This window comes from Osmerus mordax, chromosome 5 (assembly GCF_038355195.1).
Source record: "Osmerus mordax isolate fOsmMor3 chromosome 5, fOsmMor3.pri, whole genome shotgun sequence".
NCBI classification, from domain to species: domain Eukaryota; kingdom Metazoa; phylum Chordata; class Actinopteri; order Osmeriformes; family Osmeridae; genus Osmerus; species Osmerus mordax.
Genome location: NC_090054.1, coordinates 20,812,555 through 20,830,851, shown reverse-complemented (window position 1 = coordinate 20,830,851; position 18,297 = coordinate 20,812,555). Strand labels below are relative to the sequence as shown.

The window sequence follows — 18,297 nt, the reverse complement described above, 5'->3', positions numbered from 1 at the left end:
TTATCTGTTCAAAAGCAATTTGTAAATATATACAGGCTGTATTGGATGTGTTCAGTGTGTTGTTCATATTTCCATCAGAACTTCTGGCTGTCCTGTAGCATTCCACAGCATGTGGCGAGTTACTGATCTGTTGTTACTGGGTTTATCGTATGCCTGTGTGGTGGGTTTCATTACTGCGAGGCCTAATGGAATTCACATGTACAGTATGTTAGTGTTTGACTTAGCAGGAAATGAAAAGGATGACAGTGTAGAGCAGACCGTATTTCAAAGGCCACCACTTAAGAGCAATATTAAAGGCGGTGAAGAAACCAAAAATGCCACATTTCACCGTTTAATGGATTTTTCACAAGCAGACACTTTCCCTTGTTGAGAAATGTTGAGACACTGCCAGCACCATATTTCTTGCATCTGGTCAGTTTGAGATTTTAAACCCAATTTAACTGTCATTTATGTTTCTTTGTACAGGCCTTCCCGTGTATATCCACAGGAATTTATGGTAAGTTTTTTTCTTATTCTTAATCCCTACATTCACAGTGTTCACACTATATTGACTTATTGTTTCTAAAAAGTCACTGCACCTTCATCACGGTAATCTCTTCAGTTTTACTGTCATACTGTCATATTCATACTGACCTACTCAAGTGTAGCAGCAAGTAGTGGATATATTTGTATCAAGCTACAACGGCAGGAGATGCTGCGGTGTTGTACACCAACATACTGGGTAGCTACATAGTAAGTAAGGTGGTGCAGGGTGGAGCGCAGGGTGGAGCGCATGGGATTCTTCTTACTGGTGCTGACTGTGCAGTTTAGCAATTTTCTGCCAACGGGAGCTTGTCACTAGCCCCAGCCCCTGCCCCAGCCCCTACCCCAGCCCCAGCCCCTGCCCCAGCCCCTGCCCCGAACCCCAGCCCCTGCCCCAGCCCCTGCCCCGAACCCCAGCCCCTGCCCCAGCCCCTGCCCCGAACCCCAGCCCCTGCCCCTGCCCCAGCCCCTGTCCCGAACCCCAACCCCAGCCCCTACCCCAGCCCCTGCCCCAGCCCCGAACCCCAACCCCAGACCCTGCCCCGAACCCCAGCCCCTGCCCCAGCCCCGAACCCCTGCCCCAGCCCCGAACCCCAACCCCAGCCCCTGCCCCAGCCCCTACCCCAGCCCCTGCCCCGAACACCTGCCCCAGCCCCTGTCCTGAACCCCAACCCCAGCCCCGAACCCCAGCCCCTACCCCAGCCCCGAACCCCAACCCCAGCCCCTGCCCCAGCCTCTACCCCAGCCCCTACCCCAGCCTCTACCCCAGCCCCTGCCCCAGCCCCTGCCCCGAACCCCAGCCCCTGCCCCTGCCCCAGCCCCTGTCCCGAACCCCAACCCCAGCCCCTACCCCAGCCCCTGCCCCAGCCCCGAACCCCAACCCCAGACCCTGCCCCGAACCCCAGCCCCTGCCCCAGCCCCGAACCCCTGCCCCAGCCCCGAACCCCAACCCCAGCCCCTGCCCCAGCCCCTACCCCAGCCCCTGCCCCGAACACCTGCCCCAGCCCCTGTCCTGAACCCCAGCCCCGAACCCCAGCCCCTACCCCAGCCCCGAACCCCAACCCCTGCCCCAGCCCCTGTCCCGAACCCCAACCCCAGCCCCTACCCCAGCCCCGAACCCCTGCCCCAGCCCCGAACCCCAACCCCAGCCCCTGCCCCAGCCCCTACCCCAGCCCCTGCCCCGAACACCTGCCCCAGCCCCTGTCCTGAACCCCAACCCCAGCCCCGAACCCCAGCCCCTACCCCAGCCCCGAACCCCAACCCCAGCCCCTGCCCCAGCCTCTACCCCAGCCCCTACCCCAGCCTCTACCCCAGCCCCGAACCACAACCCCAGCCCCTGCCCCAGCCTCTACCCCAGCCCCTACCCCAGCCCTGAACCCCAACCCCAGCCCCTGCCCCAGCCTCTACCCCAGCCCCTACCCCAGCCTCTACCCCAGCCCCAACCCCTGGCTCATCCCTGCACTTCAAAGGTTGTGACTGCAGCTGTGAAGAGGCCAGGATTCAGTGTTTCAGAGGGGGGAATTAAACAGCCTATACGAAAAATAAACAGCTTAACACTCGATGCAACTGCATCTCCACTGGAACCACGGCTGATTAAGACCCAAGATCACCCTGCAGAGGGCAAGCGGAGGAGGAACTTTGAAAAGAGGTTCACTGCAGTAATCCTTCACTCCACCCAGGGTTCCCGGGAGTCTGTCTCTCTCTCTCTCTCCTTTCTTTTTTTCCATCTGTCTTTCTCTCTGTCATTCTCTTTCTCTCTCTGTTTCTCTTTCTGTCTTGTCTCTCCTCTCTCTTTTTCTTTCTTACCCCTCCACACACACACACACACACACACACACAAAGGGCTCTACTCAGTGGTCAAAATCAGATATTCTGTTTACATCAAACAGTATGTTTAAGGTCATTTCTCTTTTTTGAAGTTCATAAAAAGCCACTTGTGAAATATATCTCTCTTCCCCCTCCCTTCCTGTTTTTCCTATCTTCCTCCCAGTCTAACTCTCACCTACATGCGAGACACACATCCTCTCAGCTGCCGTAATGATCCACGCATGACCCATTTCCAGCCTTGAGTTTGCAGAAGCAAAACAAATCCAGTCCCTTCTTGGTGACAGAGAGGAATCAGGGACAAGTTATCCAAGGCCTTTGTGGAGCGAGAGAAGAAAAAAAAAAACAAGATTTGTCAGGATAGCTAATGCTAATTGACACTCTCTCACGCCTCTACATTCGGGGGATTCCTGGTGACCATGACAGATGATGGGGGGGAGGGGGGGGGGGGGGGGGGAGATAGGCAGGCCGTACCGGGGTGCACAGGGGGTGCCTCAGACGCTCGGGAAGAAAAATGAGGGCTCACGCGGCGCTGACAGTCCAATCCCTCAGTACGGCCCATTAGCCCAGGCAGAATTTCGGTGCGGTTAGCGTGTCGGAGGTACCACCCATAAACAAACTGGCGCCCTCAGTGGGGCAGGAGGTTGCGCGGCGTGATGGAGGTTATTAAGTGCTGCTTCTGTTCGGCCATCAATCACGGCCACGCCACCCGAGTTCACAGGGATAATATATTCCAGGGAGGAGCCTCTTCTCTGTGTCTCGCAAGATCAGTAGTGATGGTCGAGATGGAGACCCTCTGATGAACTGATAGAGGTCGCTCTGTCTTCTCCTCTGACAGTCTCTCTCTCTCTCTCTCTCTCTCTCTCTCTCTCTGTGTATCTCTCTCTCTCTTATCTAAGCCCTGTCTATATCTCGCTCTTTCTCCAGACCAGCCCAGTTCACTCAAGCACACTCAATTACTTGTTCTGAGACACATTTAGACACTCACACACACACACACACACACACACACACACACACACACACACACACACACACACACGGGTCATTAAATAACAGATTCTTCTTTTCTTTAGAGGAAGGATTTCAACCTGCGATTTAAATGTACATTCTTACAGGGGAGTCAGGTGTCTGAGCGGTGAGGGAATCGGGCTAGTAATCCAAAGGTTGCCAGTTTGATTCCCGGTCATGCAAACTGACGTTGTGTCCTTGGGCAAGGCACTTCACCCTACTTGCTTCGGGGAAAATGTCCCTGTACTTACTGTAAGTCGCTCTGTATAAGAGCGTCTGATAAATGACTAAATGTAAATGTAATGTACAGCTCATCTCCTGTCAGAGGCCTTGCTGGCACAGACAGCACTTCAAGCACACAGAGCCTTGAAATTAACTTTAAGGTTTAGGACCTGCCCGTTATGATCAATGCTGGTAAAGAGCACAAGGTCTATACTGGCACTGTGCGTAACCAAGGACTAAACATTACGCATCATATTTACCTGACATATTCAGACAACTGTGCATCAATACCACCGCCAAACCAATCACCAGGCCACTCCTCTCAACCAATCAGCACCTGTTTACTGCTCACCTGCACCCCAGACACGCTCTTCTCGCCGAGGGATTTCAGGACCGTCGACACAGAGGTTTAACAGTATCTGGAGCCTGTCTGAGATATGAGGATGTAATCCACCCAGTGCTCTGCTGGCGTGTCCACTCTGCCATCCCGCCCGGGCGACCACATCCAGAGGGGTCGAGCAGCTAAGAGTTTCCACACTGTCAGCTCAGCTCCGCGTTCCCAGTCTTCCCGGGATTAGAGAGGGAAGCCATTCATGGCACCTTATCTCTCCCTGGAGATGGCCAGGGAAGGGCTGGTGTGAGGTGCCCAGACCAGTTCCTCCTTTTTTTCTTTAAATCCAGGGCTTTACTCTGGTGGGTGCTGTGAGCCAGGCTGGGAGGGTTCTGGGTACTCTGAGGATGGGTGGATGGATGTGTGGAGGTAGCTGGCTGTGTGCTCGGAGGGAAGTGGTGCTTTCCTAGTTTACATTTACATTTAGTCATTTAGCAGACGCTCTTATCCAGAGCGACTTACAGTAAGTACAGGGACATTCCCCCGAGGCAAGTAGGGTGAAGTGCCTTGCCCAAGGACACAACGTCAGTTTGCATGACCGGGAATCGAACTGGCAACCTTCGGATTACTAGCCCGACTCCCTCACCGCTCAGCCACCTGACTCCAGTTACTGTGTGTTTGAGCGAGGCATTGTGAGTGTTGAAGTGTTAAGTAATGACAGGATACAGTATGGTTGGACGATGGAATGTTAATGAAGGAAATTGTATTATAGAGTTGTATTGAGGTGTTGGAGGAAGCAAGGTGGCCTATTAGGTTTTTATTTGTGTTGGTTAGGTCTTCTGTTATCAGGGACCATCCCAAGCCCATTTTCCATGGTTACACGGTGTGTTTGTACTCAACACCAGACTTATGCTACCATTTTCATGGATGATAAATCATTTTCACCCAGAGGACAATAGATTTAGCTCTTTAGAAAAATTTACCTGGGGTTTTAGACTACATTTATTTTTTATTTTTTTATAACTACTTTTTGCATTGTCTCTTTTTTAAGAGAAATCAAATGTCATCCGTTAATTTTAGCATGTAGGACAAACGTTTCATCTACCTGTGTGGATTGTTTCCAAGGTCACCATCGTATGTGGAACCGATAAGACTGCCCCCTTTCACTCCCTTCCTCTATTTCTCTCTCTTTCTCCCCCCTTCCCTCCCCCCCCCCTCTCTCTCTTTCTCTCTCTCTCTCTCTCTCTCTCTCTCTCTCTCTCTCTCTCTCTCTCTCTCTCTTCTCACCCTGCCTCTCCCTCCCTCTCTCTGGCTCCTTCCTTCCCTGGGCAGTAAAGTCGGTCATGGTCACAGCCTTGTCCCAGTGTCGGTTCAGACGAGCTTTGGGCCATTTGACACCCAGGTTCTGGTGCTCGGAGACCCAGGGCTCTGCGACCTCCAGCCTGCCCAGGATCACTCCTCCTCCAGGGTCACCCCTCCTCCATGGTCACCCCTCTTCCAGGGTCACCCCTCTTCCAGGGTCACCCCCCTTGCTGCTCAGCCCTCAACCTGGGCCTGATTTGAACTTCATTTAAGTGAAGTTCAAGTTTGCTTTATTTGTCCTTGCACCATAAGCAGTACAACACACACACACAGGGGAATGAAAAGTCATCTCTCACAGGCCCACGGTGCTACACGATGAAATTGAACCAAATAGATGATTTTTTATTTATTTTTACTAAAAAAACACTTCATAAAAATATTCAGCAAAGACTACTGAATAATATACAGATAAATAAGTGCTGGGAGGTAGAGGGATGAGGAGGTGTGTGGGGGGGAGGTAGAGGGATGAGGATGTGTGTGGGGGAGGTAGAGGGATGAGGATGTGTGTGGGGGGGAGATAGAGGGATGAGGAGGTGTGTGGGGGAGACAATGTCAGGTCATTCTTCGAGGGTCTTCACAGCGGCGGGGGGGGGGGGGGGGGAAGCCATGTCCCTCTCCCATCTCCAGAACATTCTCCCTGACCTACTCCGCATTCAGCCAGCCCACCCAGGCCCTCTGTTCTCCTTGTCAATCCTCAGTCTGAATAATCTCATCCAACTCAAGCAATTTGAGCAGATCTTCCATGGGGAGACTAGTCCCAGTCTGATGTTACGGTCTCAGAACCTCCAGGCAGGAATTAAACAGACACTGAGTGTCCTTTGGTGATGTTGTGTAATTAATTTTACTCTGTGTCTGTCTATCTCTCTGTTTCCATCTCTCTCTCTTTCTCCCTCTCTCTCTGTCTCTCTTTATCCCTCTCTCTTTCTTCCTCTCTCTTTCTCCTCTCTCTCTCTCTCTCTCTCTCTCTCTCTCTCTCTCTCTCTCTCTCTCTCTCTCTCTCTTTCTCTCTCTCTGTCTCTCTCTCTGTCTGTCTTTCTCCCTCTCTGTTTCCATCTCTCTCTCTTTCTCCCTCTCTCCCTCTCTCTCTGTCTCCCTCTCTCTCCCTCTCTCTCTGTCTCTCTCTCTGTCTCTCTCTCTCTCTCTTTGTCCCTCTCTCTGTCTCTGTCTGTCTCTCTCTCTCTCCCTCTCTCTCCCTCTCTCTCTGTCTCTCTCTCCGTCCCCCCGTCCTCCCTGTCTCTGGTGGACTGTGCTGGGCTCTGCGTGGTGATGAAGTGGCGGAGCCTTCAGCAGAAATAACACAGCTCCACCTGGGTCCTCATCAGTGACGCTGTGCTACGCAGGGCCCATCAGAGCGCCTCACTAAGACAAATCTCCCCCAGCCTGCTGTATTCCCAGGCTTGGAAAGGGAGGGGAGGGAGGGAGGGAGGGAGGGAGGGAGGGAGGGAGGGAGGGAGGGAAAGCGAGGGAGAGAGAGAGAGAAAGAGAGGGGGGAGGGGGGGATAGAGAGAGAGAGAGAGAGGGAGGGGGGGATAGAGAGAGAGAGAGAGAGAGAGAGAGAGAGAGAGGGAGGGGGGGATAGAGAGAGAGAGAGAGAGAGAGAGAGAGAGGGAGGGGGGGATAGAGAGAGGGAGAGGAGGGATAGGGATAGAGAGAGGGAGAGGAGGGATAGGGATGGAGAGAGGGAGAGGAGGGATAGGGATGGAGAGAGGGAGAGGAGGGATAGGGATGGAGAGACAGAGCTGGAGATGGGGCCCAGGGGGTGTTACCATCATTGCGCCCAGCCCAGTACTCCACAACCTGACATATTAGGTTCCTCTGAACCCCTCCACCATTAGAACAGGAGGAATGAGACCAGCAGAGGGAGAGACATCTGAGGCACCAGAGAGAGGTGGCACAACATGGAAAGATAAAGGGGGAAAGAAGGTCCGTCAGACCGACTGAACTTTTGATGAGGTGTGGAGGCTTGTGTGCTGAAGCTTGAAGAAACTTAGGCTTGTCAATCCTTCCCAAATTGTCCGTAAGTGGCAAGAGAGAGAGAGAGAAAGAAAGGGGGAAGAGAGGGAGGGAGGGTGGATGGGTGGGAGGGTGTGAGGCAGAGAAAAGAAGAGTATTGTGTCTGTTTTGGAGCATGAAAACATTCTGGGAAGTAGAGGAGGAGAGTGGGCTAGACTAGGAGGGAGACGAATGATCAGAGAAAGCTGGCGATGCCCTCTGACTGCAGCCGTTGACCTTGGAGCGGGCTGTCTGGTGGAGAAGAGCTGGCAGGCTTAGTGAAGCCTGGGTGATGCCCCCCCTCCCTCCTCCTCCATCCCCCTCCCTCAATTCTCCTTCTCTCACTCTTCCTGCTGTACTCTGTCTCTCTTTCTCTATCTCTTTCTCTATCTTTCCTATACCCTCTGCCTCTTTTCCACACGCATGCTCTCTCTGTCCTACTATGATTAATAGGTATGATGCTCAAATCGATATTGCATTTGTAGAAACTGCCCGCTAAATAGATTAAATGTACTGGCCGCTATCCGCCCTCTGCTCGTGGAGAGTGCAGGCCTATCTTTTATGATTAAGACCCGTTCTCAACGGGAGATTTAATGTTTGTTAGAGCCGCCTGTCTCCCCAGTCTCTAGGGCTGGCTGGAGGTTGCTGTCTGCCTCGCTAAATATTTATTTATTTATGTGTTTATTTGCTTATTCGTCTGACATCCCTCCTGTCGGGGGCTCGTCCCACTAGCAGCTGTTTGTATCCCCAGGTACCATTGTCAGCTTACCTGTCTGGTCACACATCTGTCTGTGTGTGTCTGCGTGTGTCTGTGTGTTGGATGGAAGCGTGGGGGGGGGCGGATCACCGCTGCTGTTGATTGGACCCGGATGTGTACGATTATCCAGAGGCAACGATGACTCATGGAAGCTCTGCGTGTGAACATGCATCTTTCAGCCCTTCTGGAGGGCAGCAGTTCTTATCTGACCAGGAAGACTCCACAGACCTGGGGGTATTCAGCTCACAGCCTGCCTCCGCCTCCCTCCATCCCTCCCCCCTCTCCTGGAGGCCTGGAGGCATATAGAGAGGCTGAGAGACACAGAGAGAATAAAACAGAGAGAGAGAGTTAAGGGGGTGAGAGAGACAGGGAAAGAGGCAAAGAGGGATGGAGAGAGAGAGAGAGAGAGGCAGAGGGGTGGAGAGAGAGAGAGAGAGATTGAGAGAGGCGGAGGGGTGGAGAGAGAGAGAGAGGCGGAGGGGTGGAGAGAGAGAGAGAGAGAGGCGGAGGGGTGGAGAGAGAGAGAGAGAGAGAGAGAGAGGCGGAGGGGTTGAGAATAAGAGACGTCTGTCTCAGACATCGGAATACAATTGCTGTCCTATATGCAGTCAAGCCCCATTTGTGATTCAGAACCAGTAATGTGCAGGCAGACAGCCTGTGGTTTCAGTTTACTGGAAAAGAAGAACAATGAGGAACTTGAGAAAAGTTCTAGATCATTCTATTCCCAATCCTTCTTCAAAGGTTATAATGTCTGCACCTTCGACAAGGAGAGAGATCTGGACTGAGGAACTGTACCTATGGTTGTTATGGACTTGACCCCTTAATTGATGAATAAGAGCTGGTGTTGATTGTGGCTAGTTTTGCGCTGGCTTGGGTCAGTAGTCCTGGCCTGGATAGATAAGGTGTCTTGCGAGCTGGTTGTGGATGTCTGTAGACAGAGCTTCTGGCTGGATGAAGTTATCTCCCGCCACTGATGATGTTGGAGTCAGCATCCAGCACAGCTATTCTCTGCCTTATTAAAAATTAATCCACTCACAATCTGTTTGTGTCCGATCGATACTCAGTGTTAACACAGAGTGTGCGTTCCTTTGCTGGCCAACCTGTGGTGATTAATATGGCAGTTAGCCACAGGGCTCCTTAGCCTCTCTGGTCAATACGTCATTACTTTTTGTCTTTGGTAGTCGAGCGGTGGGCACAGGGAGAGGGGAGGGGAGTGAATAATCACACGATGTGCTGTAAATGGATCTGTAAATCCCACCACAATGGCACAACAGCCCTAATAAATTACAATAAAGCTGTTAGTGGCTGTCAATGGGTACAGCAGGTCAGGGTGTCTGTCTCTGCCTTCCTCAGTTGAGTTTTGTTTGCCTTCTCCACCTTTGCGCGTGTGTGTGTGTGTGTGGGTGAGTGTGTGTGTAGGTGAGTGAGTGTGTGTGTAGGTGAGTATGTGTGTGTAGGTGACTGTGTGTGTGTGTGTGTGTGTAGGTGAGTGAGTGTGTGTGTGTAGGTGAGTGTGTGTGTAGGTGAGTGAGTGTGTCAGCAGATGAGTCTCCGTTTATTTCACCCCCTCTTCACCTGTTTACAGTTTCAACTACATTAGGCAACATGCCTGCCAAACAGTTCCTCAGGCACCCTGCCTGGGTCTCTGAGTGATGGAGGCCTGCACACTCCATTAATCAGGCCCAGAGAAGCCACAGAGATCTCTGGATCGCTGGTCCTCCTAACCCAGTCTGCCTCTATCTTCATCTTCCAGGTTTTCCCAACGAGCCTGCGGCCGACATTGCCCTGAACACCGTGAAGAACTGGCTGAAGGAGAACTCTCAGGTAGGAAGATGTCTAGCGTTCTCTCACCGACACCGGCTCTGAGCAGCTTGCTGCTCCAGCGGCTCTGAGTAGCTTGCTGCTCCAGCGGCTCTGAGCAGCTCCAGCGGCTCTGAGCAGCTGCTCCAGCGGCTCTGAGCAGCTTGCTGTCTCCAGTGGGAGAAGTTATCGAGGTGTTCGAGCTGAGCTGGACTGTCGACAAAACGTCTGGCCTTCGCTGGGTAGCCCGGACGAACCCCAAGCCCAGAGCGACTGCTTCAAAGTGTTTCCTTCAAAGCCTCGAGAGCTGTATTTCTCTTTTCTGCTCACCTTACTTGACTTGGGTTCACCGCGCATACCGAATTAAATAGGGATCCTGAACTAATCAGTACCTAAATTGTCGGCTGAGTTCTAAATGTGACAGAATTAGCAGGGGTACTTAGAGCCATCAAGCAGAGAGGAAAATAAACATCTACAATTAAACAGTTTAAAAATGTTTATTTATTATAATTAAATAATCTTTTTAATAATTGGCAGGATTAAGTACTTTGGAGTGGTCACTCATACATGCTCAAGAAATCAGGTCATCGTTCAAGTGCTGCACATGAGGAGACAGAAATGGCCTTTATATGCGTGGAGAAAACAACCTCTTCAGTGAAGGAGACGACGCATACGGTATCAGGAAGAAAAAGAAAAATAACATACAGCTCTTATAGTTTAGTGAATTGTTGACAGAGGTCATCTTTCCAGTTAAAGTTTAATGTCAATTTCAAAATAATAGCTAGCAGAATGTGGAGGTTATTTTATTCACCATACTTTACTATCTCTACTATACTATTCCACTGCTTCACAGCTTTATCTGATTCAGTTCTGTACTCTTCCTGCGATAAACGAAAGTCACGTTAGCTGAAAACACCTATTCTTTTGCTGCATGTGTGAAAAGCAGGCTCAGCGTCTGACTTCCGCCTAGCCAGCTGTGTCACAGACCTCCTCGTTGTCTGCTTAGGGGTGCTAATGTTCTCACCAATGTGTCGCAGTCTTCACTGCGTCAGATAAAGACAAGCACGGTACATCTCACGTGGAGAGAAAGTGTGCATGTGTCTGTGTGTGTGTTTGTGTGTGTGTGTCTGTGTTTCTGTGTAATGTTTCAGCATGAACATTCTTCATACAAAGGGACAGTATTATACATGAGAATAGAAGTAATCTGAAGGTTGCCAGTTCGATTCCTGGCTGTGTCAAATGACGTGGGGTGAAGTAGGCACTTCACCCTACTTGCCTCGGGGGGAATGTCCCTGTACTTACTGTAAGTCGTTCTGGATAAGAGCGTCTGCTAAATGTAAATGTAGAATACATCGTCTTTTTTACCAAATTTCGCCCATTGAGTTTTTCTTATCTTTGAGAGGCGTTGAAGCCTGCTATTTTTAGAGCAACTATGGATGGGTGTCAAGGCTTCAATCAATCAGCGAGCCAGTGACTGATGATAACCTTCAGGGGTCATCTTTATTGACTACAGCACCATAGATAATGGAAGAATGGATAGAGGGGCTTAATAAATCCACCTACTGTACTCTTCAGCCCAGCGGTCCCATAGAGACTCTGCTGGAGGCGAGGAGAGAGGAATGCTCCATGGTTGTTGATTGCTTGTGGTTGTGGCATCGGTCCTGTTGCCTGATGATGTGCCCTAACACACTCTGTAGGGCTCGCGTCAGCTCTGCCTGTGTTCACTGGGTTGGAGATGGGCTTTGTGGCTGCCTGGAATTACTCAGCTTTAGTGAACAGCTCACTATTGAACATTTACATTTAGTCATTTAGCAGACACTCTTATCCAGAGCGACTTACAGTAAGTACAGGGACATTCCCCCGAGGCAAGTAGGGTGAAGTGCCTTGCCCAAGGACACAACGTCATTTGGCACGGCCGGGAATCGAACTAGCAACCTTCGGATTACTAGCCCGATTCCTTAACCGCTCAGCCACCTGACCCCCAACAATAGTGGTTGTTTCACTATTGTTAGTATTCCACTAGAACACTGCTAGTCTACAGACAAGCTATAATGGCTCTGATATAGATAACATATTATTTTAGATGTATTTTAATACTTCTTATTGGTTTTCTTGTGTTCTGAAATAGCAACATGTAGTTCACCAATGCTTGTTTCTGGTATTGGGCAATTTAATGGGACCATATTCCCATGGCCTCATAGTTATGGCCCCTATCGGGGGGAGAGTTTCTCCGATTCAGGGAGGGATGTTTTTTAAACTGTAATTAGACCAACGCGGTGTTTCCTTTTAGAAGATCAGAGAGAATGAAGTGGTACCTTCTGCCCTGAAGAGCTGAGGTCTTTCCCACGTCTGTTCCAGCCAGAGAAGGATACGGTTCTGAAGTCTAGGCTCCATCTAGACAAACAGCCTACAGACTTGTAGTTCTTATGACGTCCAGTTCAGCCCATGCTTAGCCCCTCTCTCTCTCACCTTAGTGCTCCTAAACCCACAGTGACAGCTTTGATGGAAAGACTGTTTAGTTCCTGAGAGAATACAGAGTGTGGGTTTGCTGGTGACTAACAGATTAGCTGCATTAGTGTGGGTGTGTGAATTAAACTGATTTGTGATTGGCTCTGTGAGTGCCTCCAGAGGCAGGATACATCTGCTTGTGTTAGGGTTCAACATGTCACACCTACGGACTTGTGTGATTGATAAGTGACTCGGAGGCTAGCTTGCCCTCAGCGGTGAAGCTGCATAGACGAGCTTGTGGCCTCACATCTTGATTAGGTTGTGGCCTCACAGTACAGCTAACTTACAGTGCAGCTAACTTACACTAAAGCTAACTTACAGTGCAGCTAACTTACACTAAAGCTAACTTACAGTACAGCTAACTTACAGTGCAGCTAACTTACACTAAAGCTAACTTACAGTGCAGCTAACTTACACTAAAGCTAACTTACAGTGCAGCTAACTTACAGTGCAGCTAACTTACACTAAAGCTAACTTACAGTGCAGCTAACTTACAGTACGGCTAACTTACAGTGCAGCTAACTTACACTAAAGCTAACTTACATTTACATTTAGTCATTTAGCAGACGCTCTTATCCAGAGCGACTTACAGTAAGTACAGGGACATTCCCCCGAGGCAAGTAGGGTGAAGTGCCTTGCCCAAGGACACAACGTCAGTTGGCATGACCGGGAATCGAACTGGCAACTTACAGTACGGCTAACTTACAGTACGGCTAACATACAGTACGGCTAACTTACAGCACGGCTAACTTACAGTGCAGCTAACTTACACAACAGCTAACTTAAAGTAGAGCTAACTTACAGTGCAGGTAACTTACAGTAGAGCTCACGGAAAAAGAAGTGTCAGAAGTAAACTGGAATTTATCTTAAAAATGTATTTCTATTATTATTATTATCTAGATGATACTGTATACATCCTTGCTCTCTCTAACAGTCATGGATGATACTGTATACATCCCTGCTCTCTCTAACAGTCATAGATGATACTGTATACATCCCTGCTCTCTCTAACAGTCATAGATGATACTGTATACATCCCTGCTCTCTCTAACAGTAGTAGGATGATACTGTATACATCCCTGCTCTCTCTAACAGTCATAGATGATACTGTATACATCCCTGCTCTCTCTAACAGTAGTAGGATGATACTGTATACATCCCTGCTCTCTCCAGAGGAAGGGCAGTGAGAGAGATGTCTGAAGCCCAGTTTGTCATGCATGAGACCTGACACAAAAGAGATAGATGGCTGTTCTCGTTCACCTCCTGCTTTCAGCCATGAGGCTGCAGCGCTGGGGGTGCTCCTCTGAGACGAGTCATTTCAGCTCTGTGATAAGTCCATGCATCCGGGATGATCCTGTTCCATTGTGGCTGAATCACACAACACAATGGGTTGGCCCTGGATCTAACTCACTGGGGTGCCAGAGTACTGGAGACAGATTCTTTATTCTTCAGACATGGTATTGTTGTGTGTCTGTGTGTGTGTGTATCCCATCTCTACCATTAGCTGCAGTTGAAATGCAAGTGAACCTGCTGTTCCATTTAAACCCTGATTGCCCACTGATGCTAAAGTCAAACATACACCGGACCACACACACACACACACACACAATAAAGGATGGAGATGGAGAGTTCGAGCCACATTGTGCGAGAAGATGGAGAGTGATTGATTGGCTGAGAGTTTATCTCCCGGGCCAGAACACTGTTGGCCTGCAGCGCATACAGAGCACACAAAGGCCTCTTGCGCCCGTGTGAAATATCCCCTGAAAAGCATCAGTGTGGGTTTGGAGTTCTATTGTGGGAGAGTGAGCAGGCTACAGTAGCAGTGGTCAGGCAGAGCGGATCCTGTAATCCGTAGAGACGGGAGTGTAGCCACAACCCCTTTAGATCACAGCGGACCAGAGTAACACAGCCTAGCATCCTCTCCCTTCTTCCTCGAGACAAATAAAGGAAACCACATGTGTGCAAACAACAGACTGTCAGAATGTTCTATTTTCTTTCGAGACGTCAATTGGGGGGGGGACCAATTCACTCCTGCTCTGCTGTGTTTTATTCCCCATTTTACAATCTCATTTGGTTTAATTCAGGCTTGTACATGCTCCATCTGCCGATGGAAAGTGTGGTGCAATCCTGTCAGGGCTCAGTTGAGGCCAGACAGGCGTTGTAATGAGCCGGCACACCCTCATCCTGTATCCAGAGAGATCTCCCCCACCCTCATCCTGTATCCAGAGAGATCTCCCCCACCCTCATCCTGTATCCAGAGAGATCTCCCCCACCCTCATCCTGTATCCAGAGAGATCTCCCCCACCCTCATCCTGTATCCAGAGAGATCTCCCCCACCCTCATCCTGTATCCAGAGAGATCTCCCCCACCCTCATCCTGTATCCAGAGAGATCTCCCCCACCCTCATCCTGTATCCAGAGAGATCTCCCCCAAACTCAGGTCCTGTATCCAGAGAGATCTCCCCCACCCTCATCCTGTATCCAGAGAGATCTCCCCCACCCTCATCCTGTATCCAGAGAGATCTCCCCCAAACTCAGGTCCTGTATCCAGAGAGATCTCCCCCAAACTCAGGTCCTGTGCTTTAGAGAGATCTCCCCCAAACTCAGGTCCTGTATCCAGAGAGATCTCCCCCAAACTCAGGTCCTGTGCTTTAGAGAGATCTCCCCCAAACTCAGGTCCTGTATCCAGAGAGATCTCCCCCAAACTCAGGTCCTGTGCTTTAGAGAGATCTCCCCCAAACTCAGGTCCTGTATCCAGAGAGATCTCCCCCAAACTCAGGTCCTGTATCCAGAGAGATCTCCCCCAAACTCAGGTCCTGTATCCAGAGAGATCTCCCCAAACTCAGGTCCTGTATCCAGAGAGATCTCCCCCAAACTCAGGTCCTGTGCTTTAGAGAGATCTCCCCCAAACTCAGGTCCTGTGCTTTAGAGAGATCTCCCCCAAACTCAGGTCCTGTGCTTTAGAGAGATCTCCCCCAAACTCAGGTCCTGTGCTTTAGAGAGATCTCCCCCAAACTCAGGTCCTGTGCTTTAGAGAGATCTCCCCCAAACTCAGGTCCTGTGCTTCAGAGAGATCTCCCCCAAACTCAGGTCCTGTGCTTTAGAGAGATCTCCCCCAAACTCAGGTCCTGTGCTTCAGAGAGATCTCCCCCAAACTCAGGTCCTGTGCTTCAGAGAGATCTCCCCCAAACTCAGGTCCTGTGCTTCAGAGAGATCTCTCCCAAACTCAGGTCCTGTGCTTTAGAGAGATCTCCCCCAAACTCAGGTCCTGTGCTTTAGAGAGATCTCCCCCAAACTCAGGTCCTGTGCTTTAGAGAGATCTCCCCCAAACTCAGGTCCTGTGCTTCACAGAGAGACCACCTAAATCTCCAGTCCTCAATCTCCAGTCCTACTCTCTACTCACTGTGAATCCTCTGTTTGCCTCACTGGCATTTGTCATTTAGGACAGTCCGATTATAAATCCCATTTAGAAGCGGCACTCCCAAAAATTACAGTCAATCTTGACAAATGTCAAAGACTAATGGAAATAAATGTGTTTTGTATGACCGCTTCAACGCTTCTGCGAGGGAATATTGGTTTAGGACGCTGTCCTGAGCTGGGCACACACAGCCATATTGTGAAAGTAGGGAGGCACTCGTTTGTCATTTGAATAAGATGGATGAACGGCGTTACCATGGCTACATTGTCTCCCTCACCTTTACATAAAGTGTATTCGGTGTAAAGTGGCAGGTTGCAGCATGCTTAACAGGAAGGTTGCCAGCATTTCTGTGGCCATCCTGTCTCCCATCAAGCAGTCGCTATAGAGGACCACATGACAGGTGGAGGTGAGTGTGGTGGAAATTTGGAATACAGTTATAATGTGTGTGTTTTATATATGAGGAATGTGTTTTAAGGGAAGTCTAAAAGTTGGTTAAGAAGCTTGATACAGTGAAAGTTGATTCAACTCATTTGGCAGAGATGCCACCTGTAGTTTTATAACACCTAACTAGGAGACGTGAAGTCTATGGACGGGAAGTCTGGGTGACCTGGGAGAGTTCTTGTCACCTGGGGAGGAAGAGACAGCTTGGAACTGATCAAGCTGCTCTGGCCCTTCCTGTTGCATGGGTGGTGTTAATTAAATACTTGTTTGAAGATGCCCACACAAAGGACAGTTGACCATTTGACTGATCAACTTCTGTGGCTTTACTATCTACTGGTTTGGGGAGAGATGCCACATCAAAGAACTGTGGGACACTTGGTATGGAGTCAAACTGTCACTGAGCAGTGCTGACCAATCACAGAGTTCGCTACATTGATGGATTGACCATCAGAAGAACCATTTGATCTAAAGTTTATATAAGGCAGGGTTTTAGGGTTGTTCTTCATCACTCTTGCGAACGACCTGTGGCTAGCACCTCCTTCGTTATGACTGATCACAAAGTACTTTGTTAATTCTTGATTTGTACAAGCAAAATACATTTATTGAAACCGCCATCTCTTGACTATTCAAATCTACACAGTGCCACTAGAATTCTGCCATTACAGTGAGTTTCTGTGTAGAACAGAACGAGAGCATCGTGTCCACGCTGGGTCTTTTTTTTTTTTTTGCGGAGTGTGACAGGAGCTGGGTGCCAACGAGACGCCGATGTGGACTGAGCATGCCCAGTGGAGCCTCTGATGGTCTGCTCCGCTGGCTCAGCATTCAAAGCTCGCTCTGGGCGTTTGATGTCGGTGTCTCGCCTCTTTGAACTTTGGGCTGGGTCGCAGAGTGGTGGGGAGAGGGCGTCGCTTCTGGAGCTGAGAGGAGGGCTCAACATCCTGCTGCTACCTCACACAGGAGGGTGGAGGGATGGATGGATGAAAGAAGCACTGGGAATGTAGAACCACTAGGATGGAGGGATGGATGGATAGATGCAGTATAGAAGGATGGCGGGATGGATAGATGCAGTATAGAAGGATGGAGGTATGGAGAGATGCAGTATTAGAAGGATGGAGGGATGGATGGAGAGATGCAGTATTAGAAGGATGGAGGGATGGATGGAGAGATGCAGTATTAGAAGGATTGAGGGATGGATGGAGAGATGCAGTATTAGAAGGATGGAGGCATGGATGGAGAGATGCAGTATTAGAGGGATGGATGGATGCAGTATTAGAAGGATGGAGGGATGGATGGATAGATGCAGTATTAGAAGGATTGAGGGATGGATGGAGAGATGCAGTATAGAAGGATGGAGGGATGGAGAGATGCGGTATAGAAGGATGGAGGGATGGAGAGATGCAGTATAGAAGGATGGAGGGATGGAGAGATGCAGTATTAGAAGGATGGAGGGATGGAGAGATGCAGTATTAGAAGGATGGAGGGATGGAGAGATGCGGTATAGAAGGATGGAGGGATGGAGAGATGCAGTATTAGAAGGATGGAGGGATGGAGAGACACTACTGGGACAGCAGGCCAGTGTTGAGTGATGCTGCTGGAACATGATGTCTGTAAACTGTAGACGGAGAGTCATCCACACTAAACCAATATCCACAGCAAAGTTTCACTGTTTTGCAATTTGAAATTCAAGCAGACAGAACAGAAGAGCTTCGATTAGAAAGCCTAGTTATCTGGCGCTAGTGACACTACGCATTGTTATGAATTTTGAGTTTGAAGGGAATGGCTTATGCAGTAATTCTAGAGTCATAGAGAAGTTGTTTTTGTTTTTCCTCCCCTCCTAAGTGACAGTTTGTCTAATGATGCTGAGATGCTCAGCTGGGGCCTGGGAGAAGCTGTAAACACTATTACCTTAGAAAAACACATTAATTCTCTACAATTTGTTCAAGACTCCAATGACACTGGATACATCTCTATGACTCTAGCTTAGTACAGTATGTACTGAATAGATTCATACCAAATATGAAAGCAGAGTGGAACATAGAATTATTAGGAGGAAGAAAGGGACCAAGAAACAAAAAAATATTTTGAAATTGTTGCTCTCCTTGAACTTAAT

At 49.6% G+C, this 18,297-nt stretch overlaps 1 protein-coding gene across 1 annotated transcript in view; it reads left to right on the top strand.

Annotated features, from left to right (window-relative positions):
* The window catches only part of macrod2 (mono-ADP ribosylhydrolase 2), a gene marked incomplete in the record, with an annotated part of 331,272 nt that overhangs the window by 247,074 nt on the left and 65,901 nt on the right, over nt 1–18,297 (top strand). The window contains 2 exon segments of the mRNA XM_067236376.1: nt 466–496; nt 9,775–9,845. Of these exon segments, the coding sequence (XP_067092477.1) occupies nt 466–496; nt 9,775–9,845 (102 nt within the window).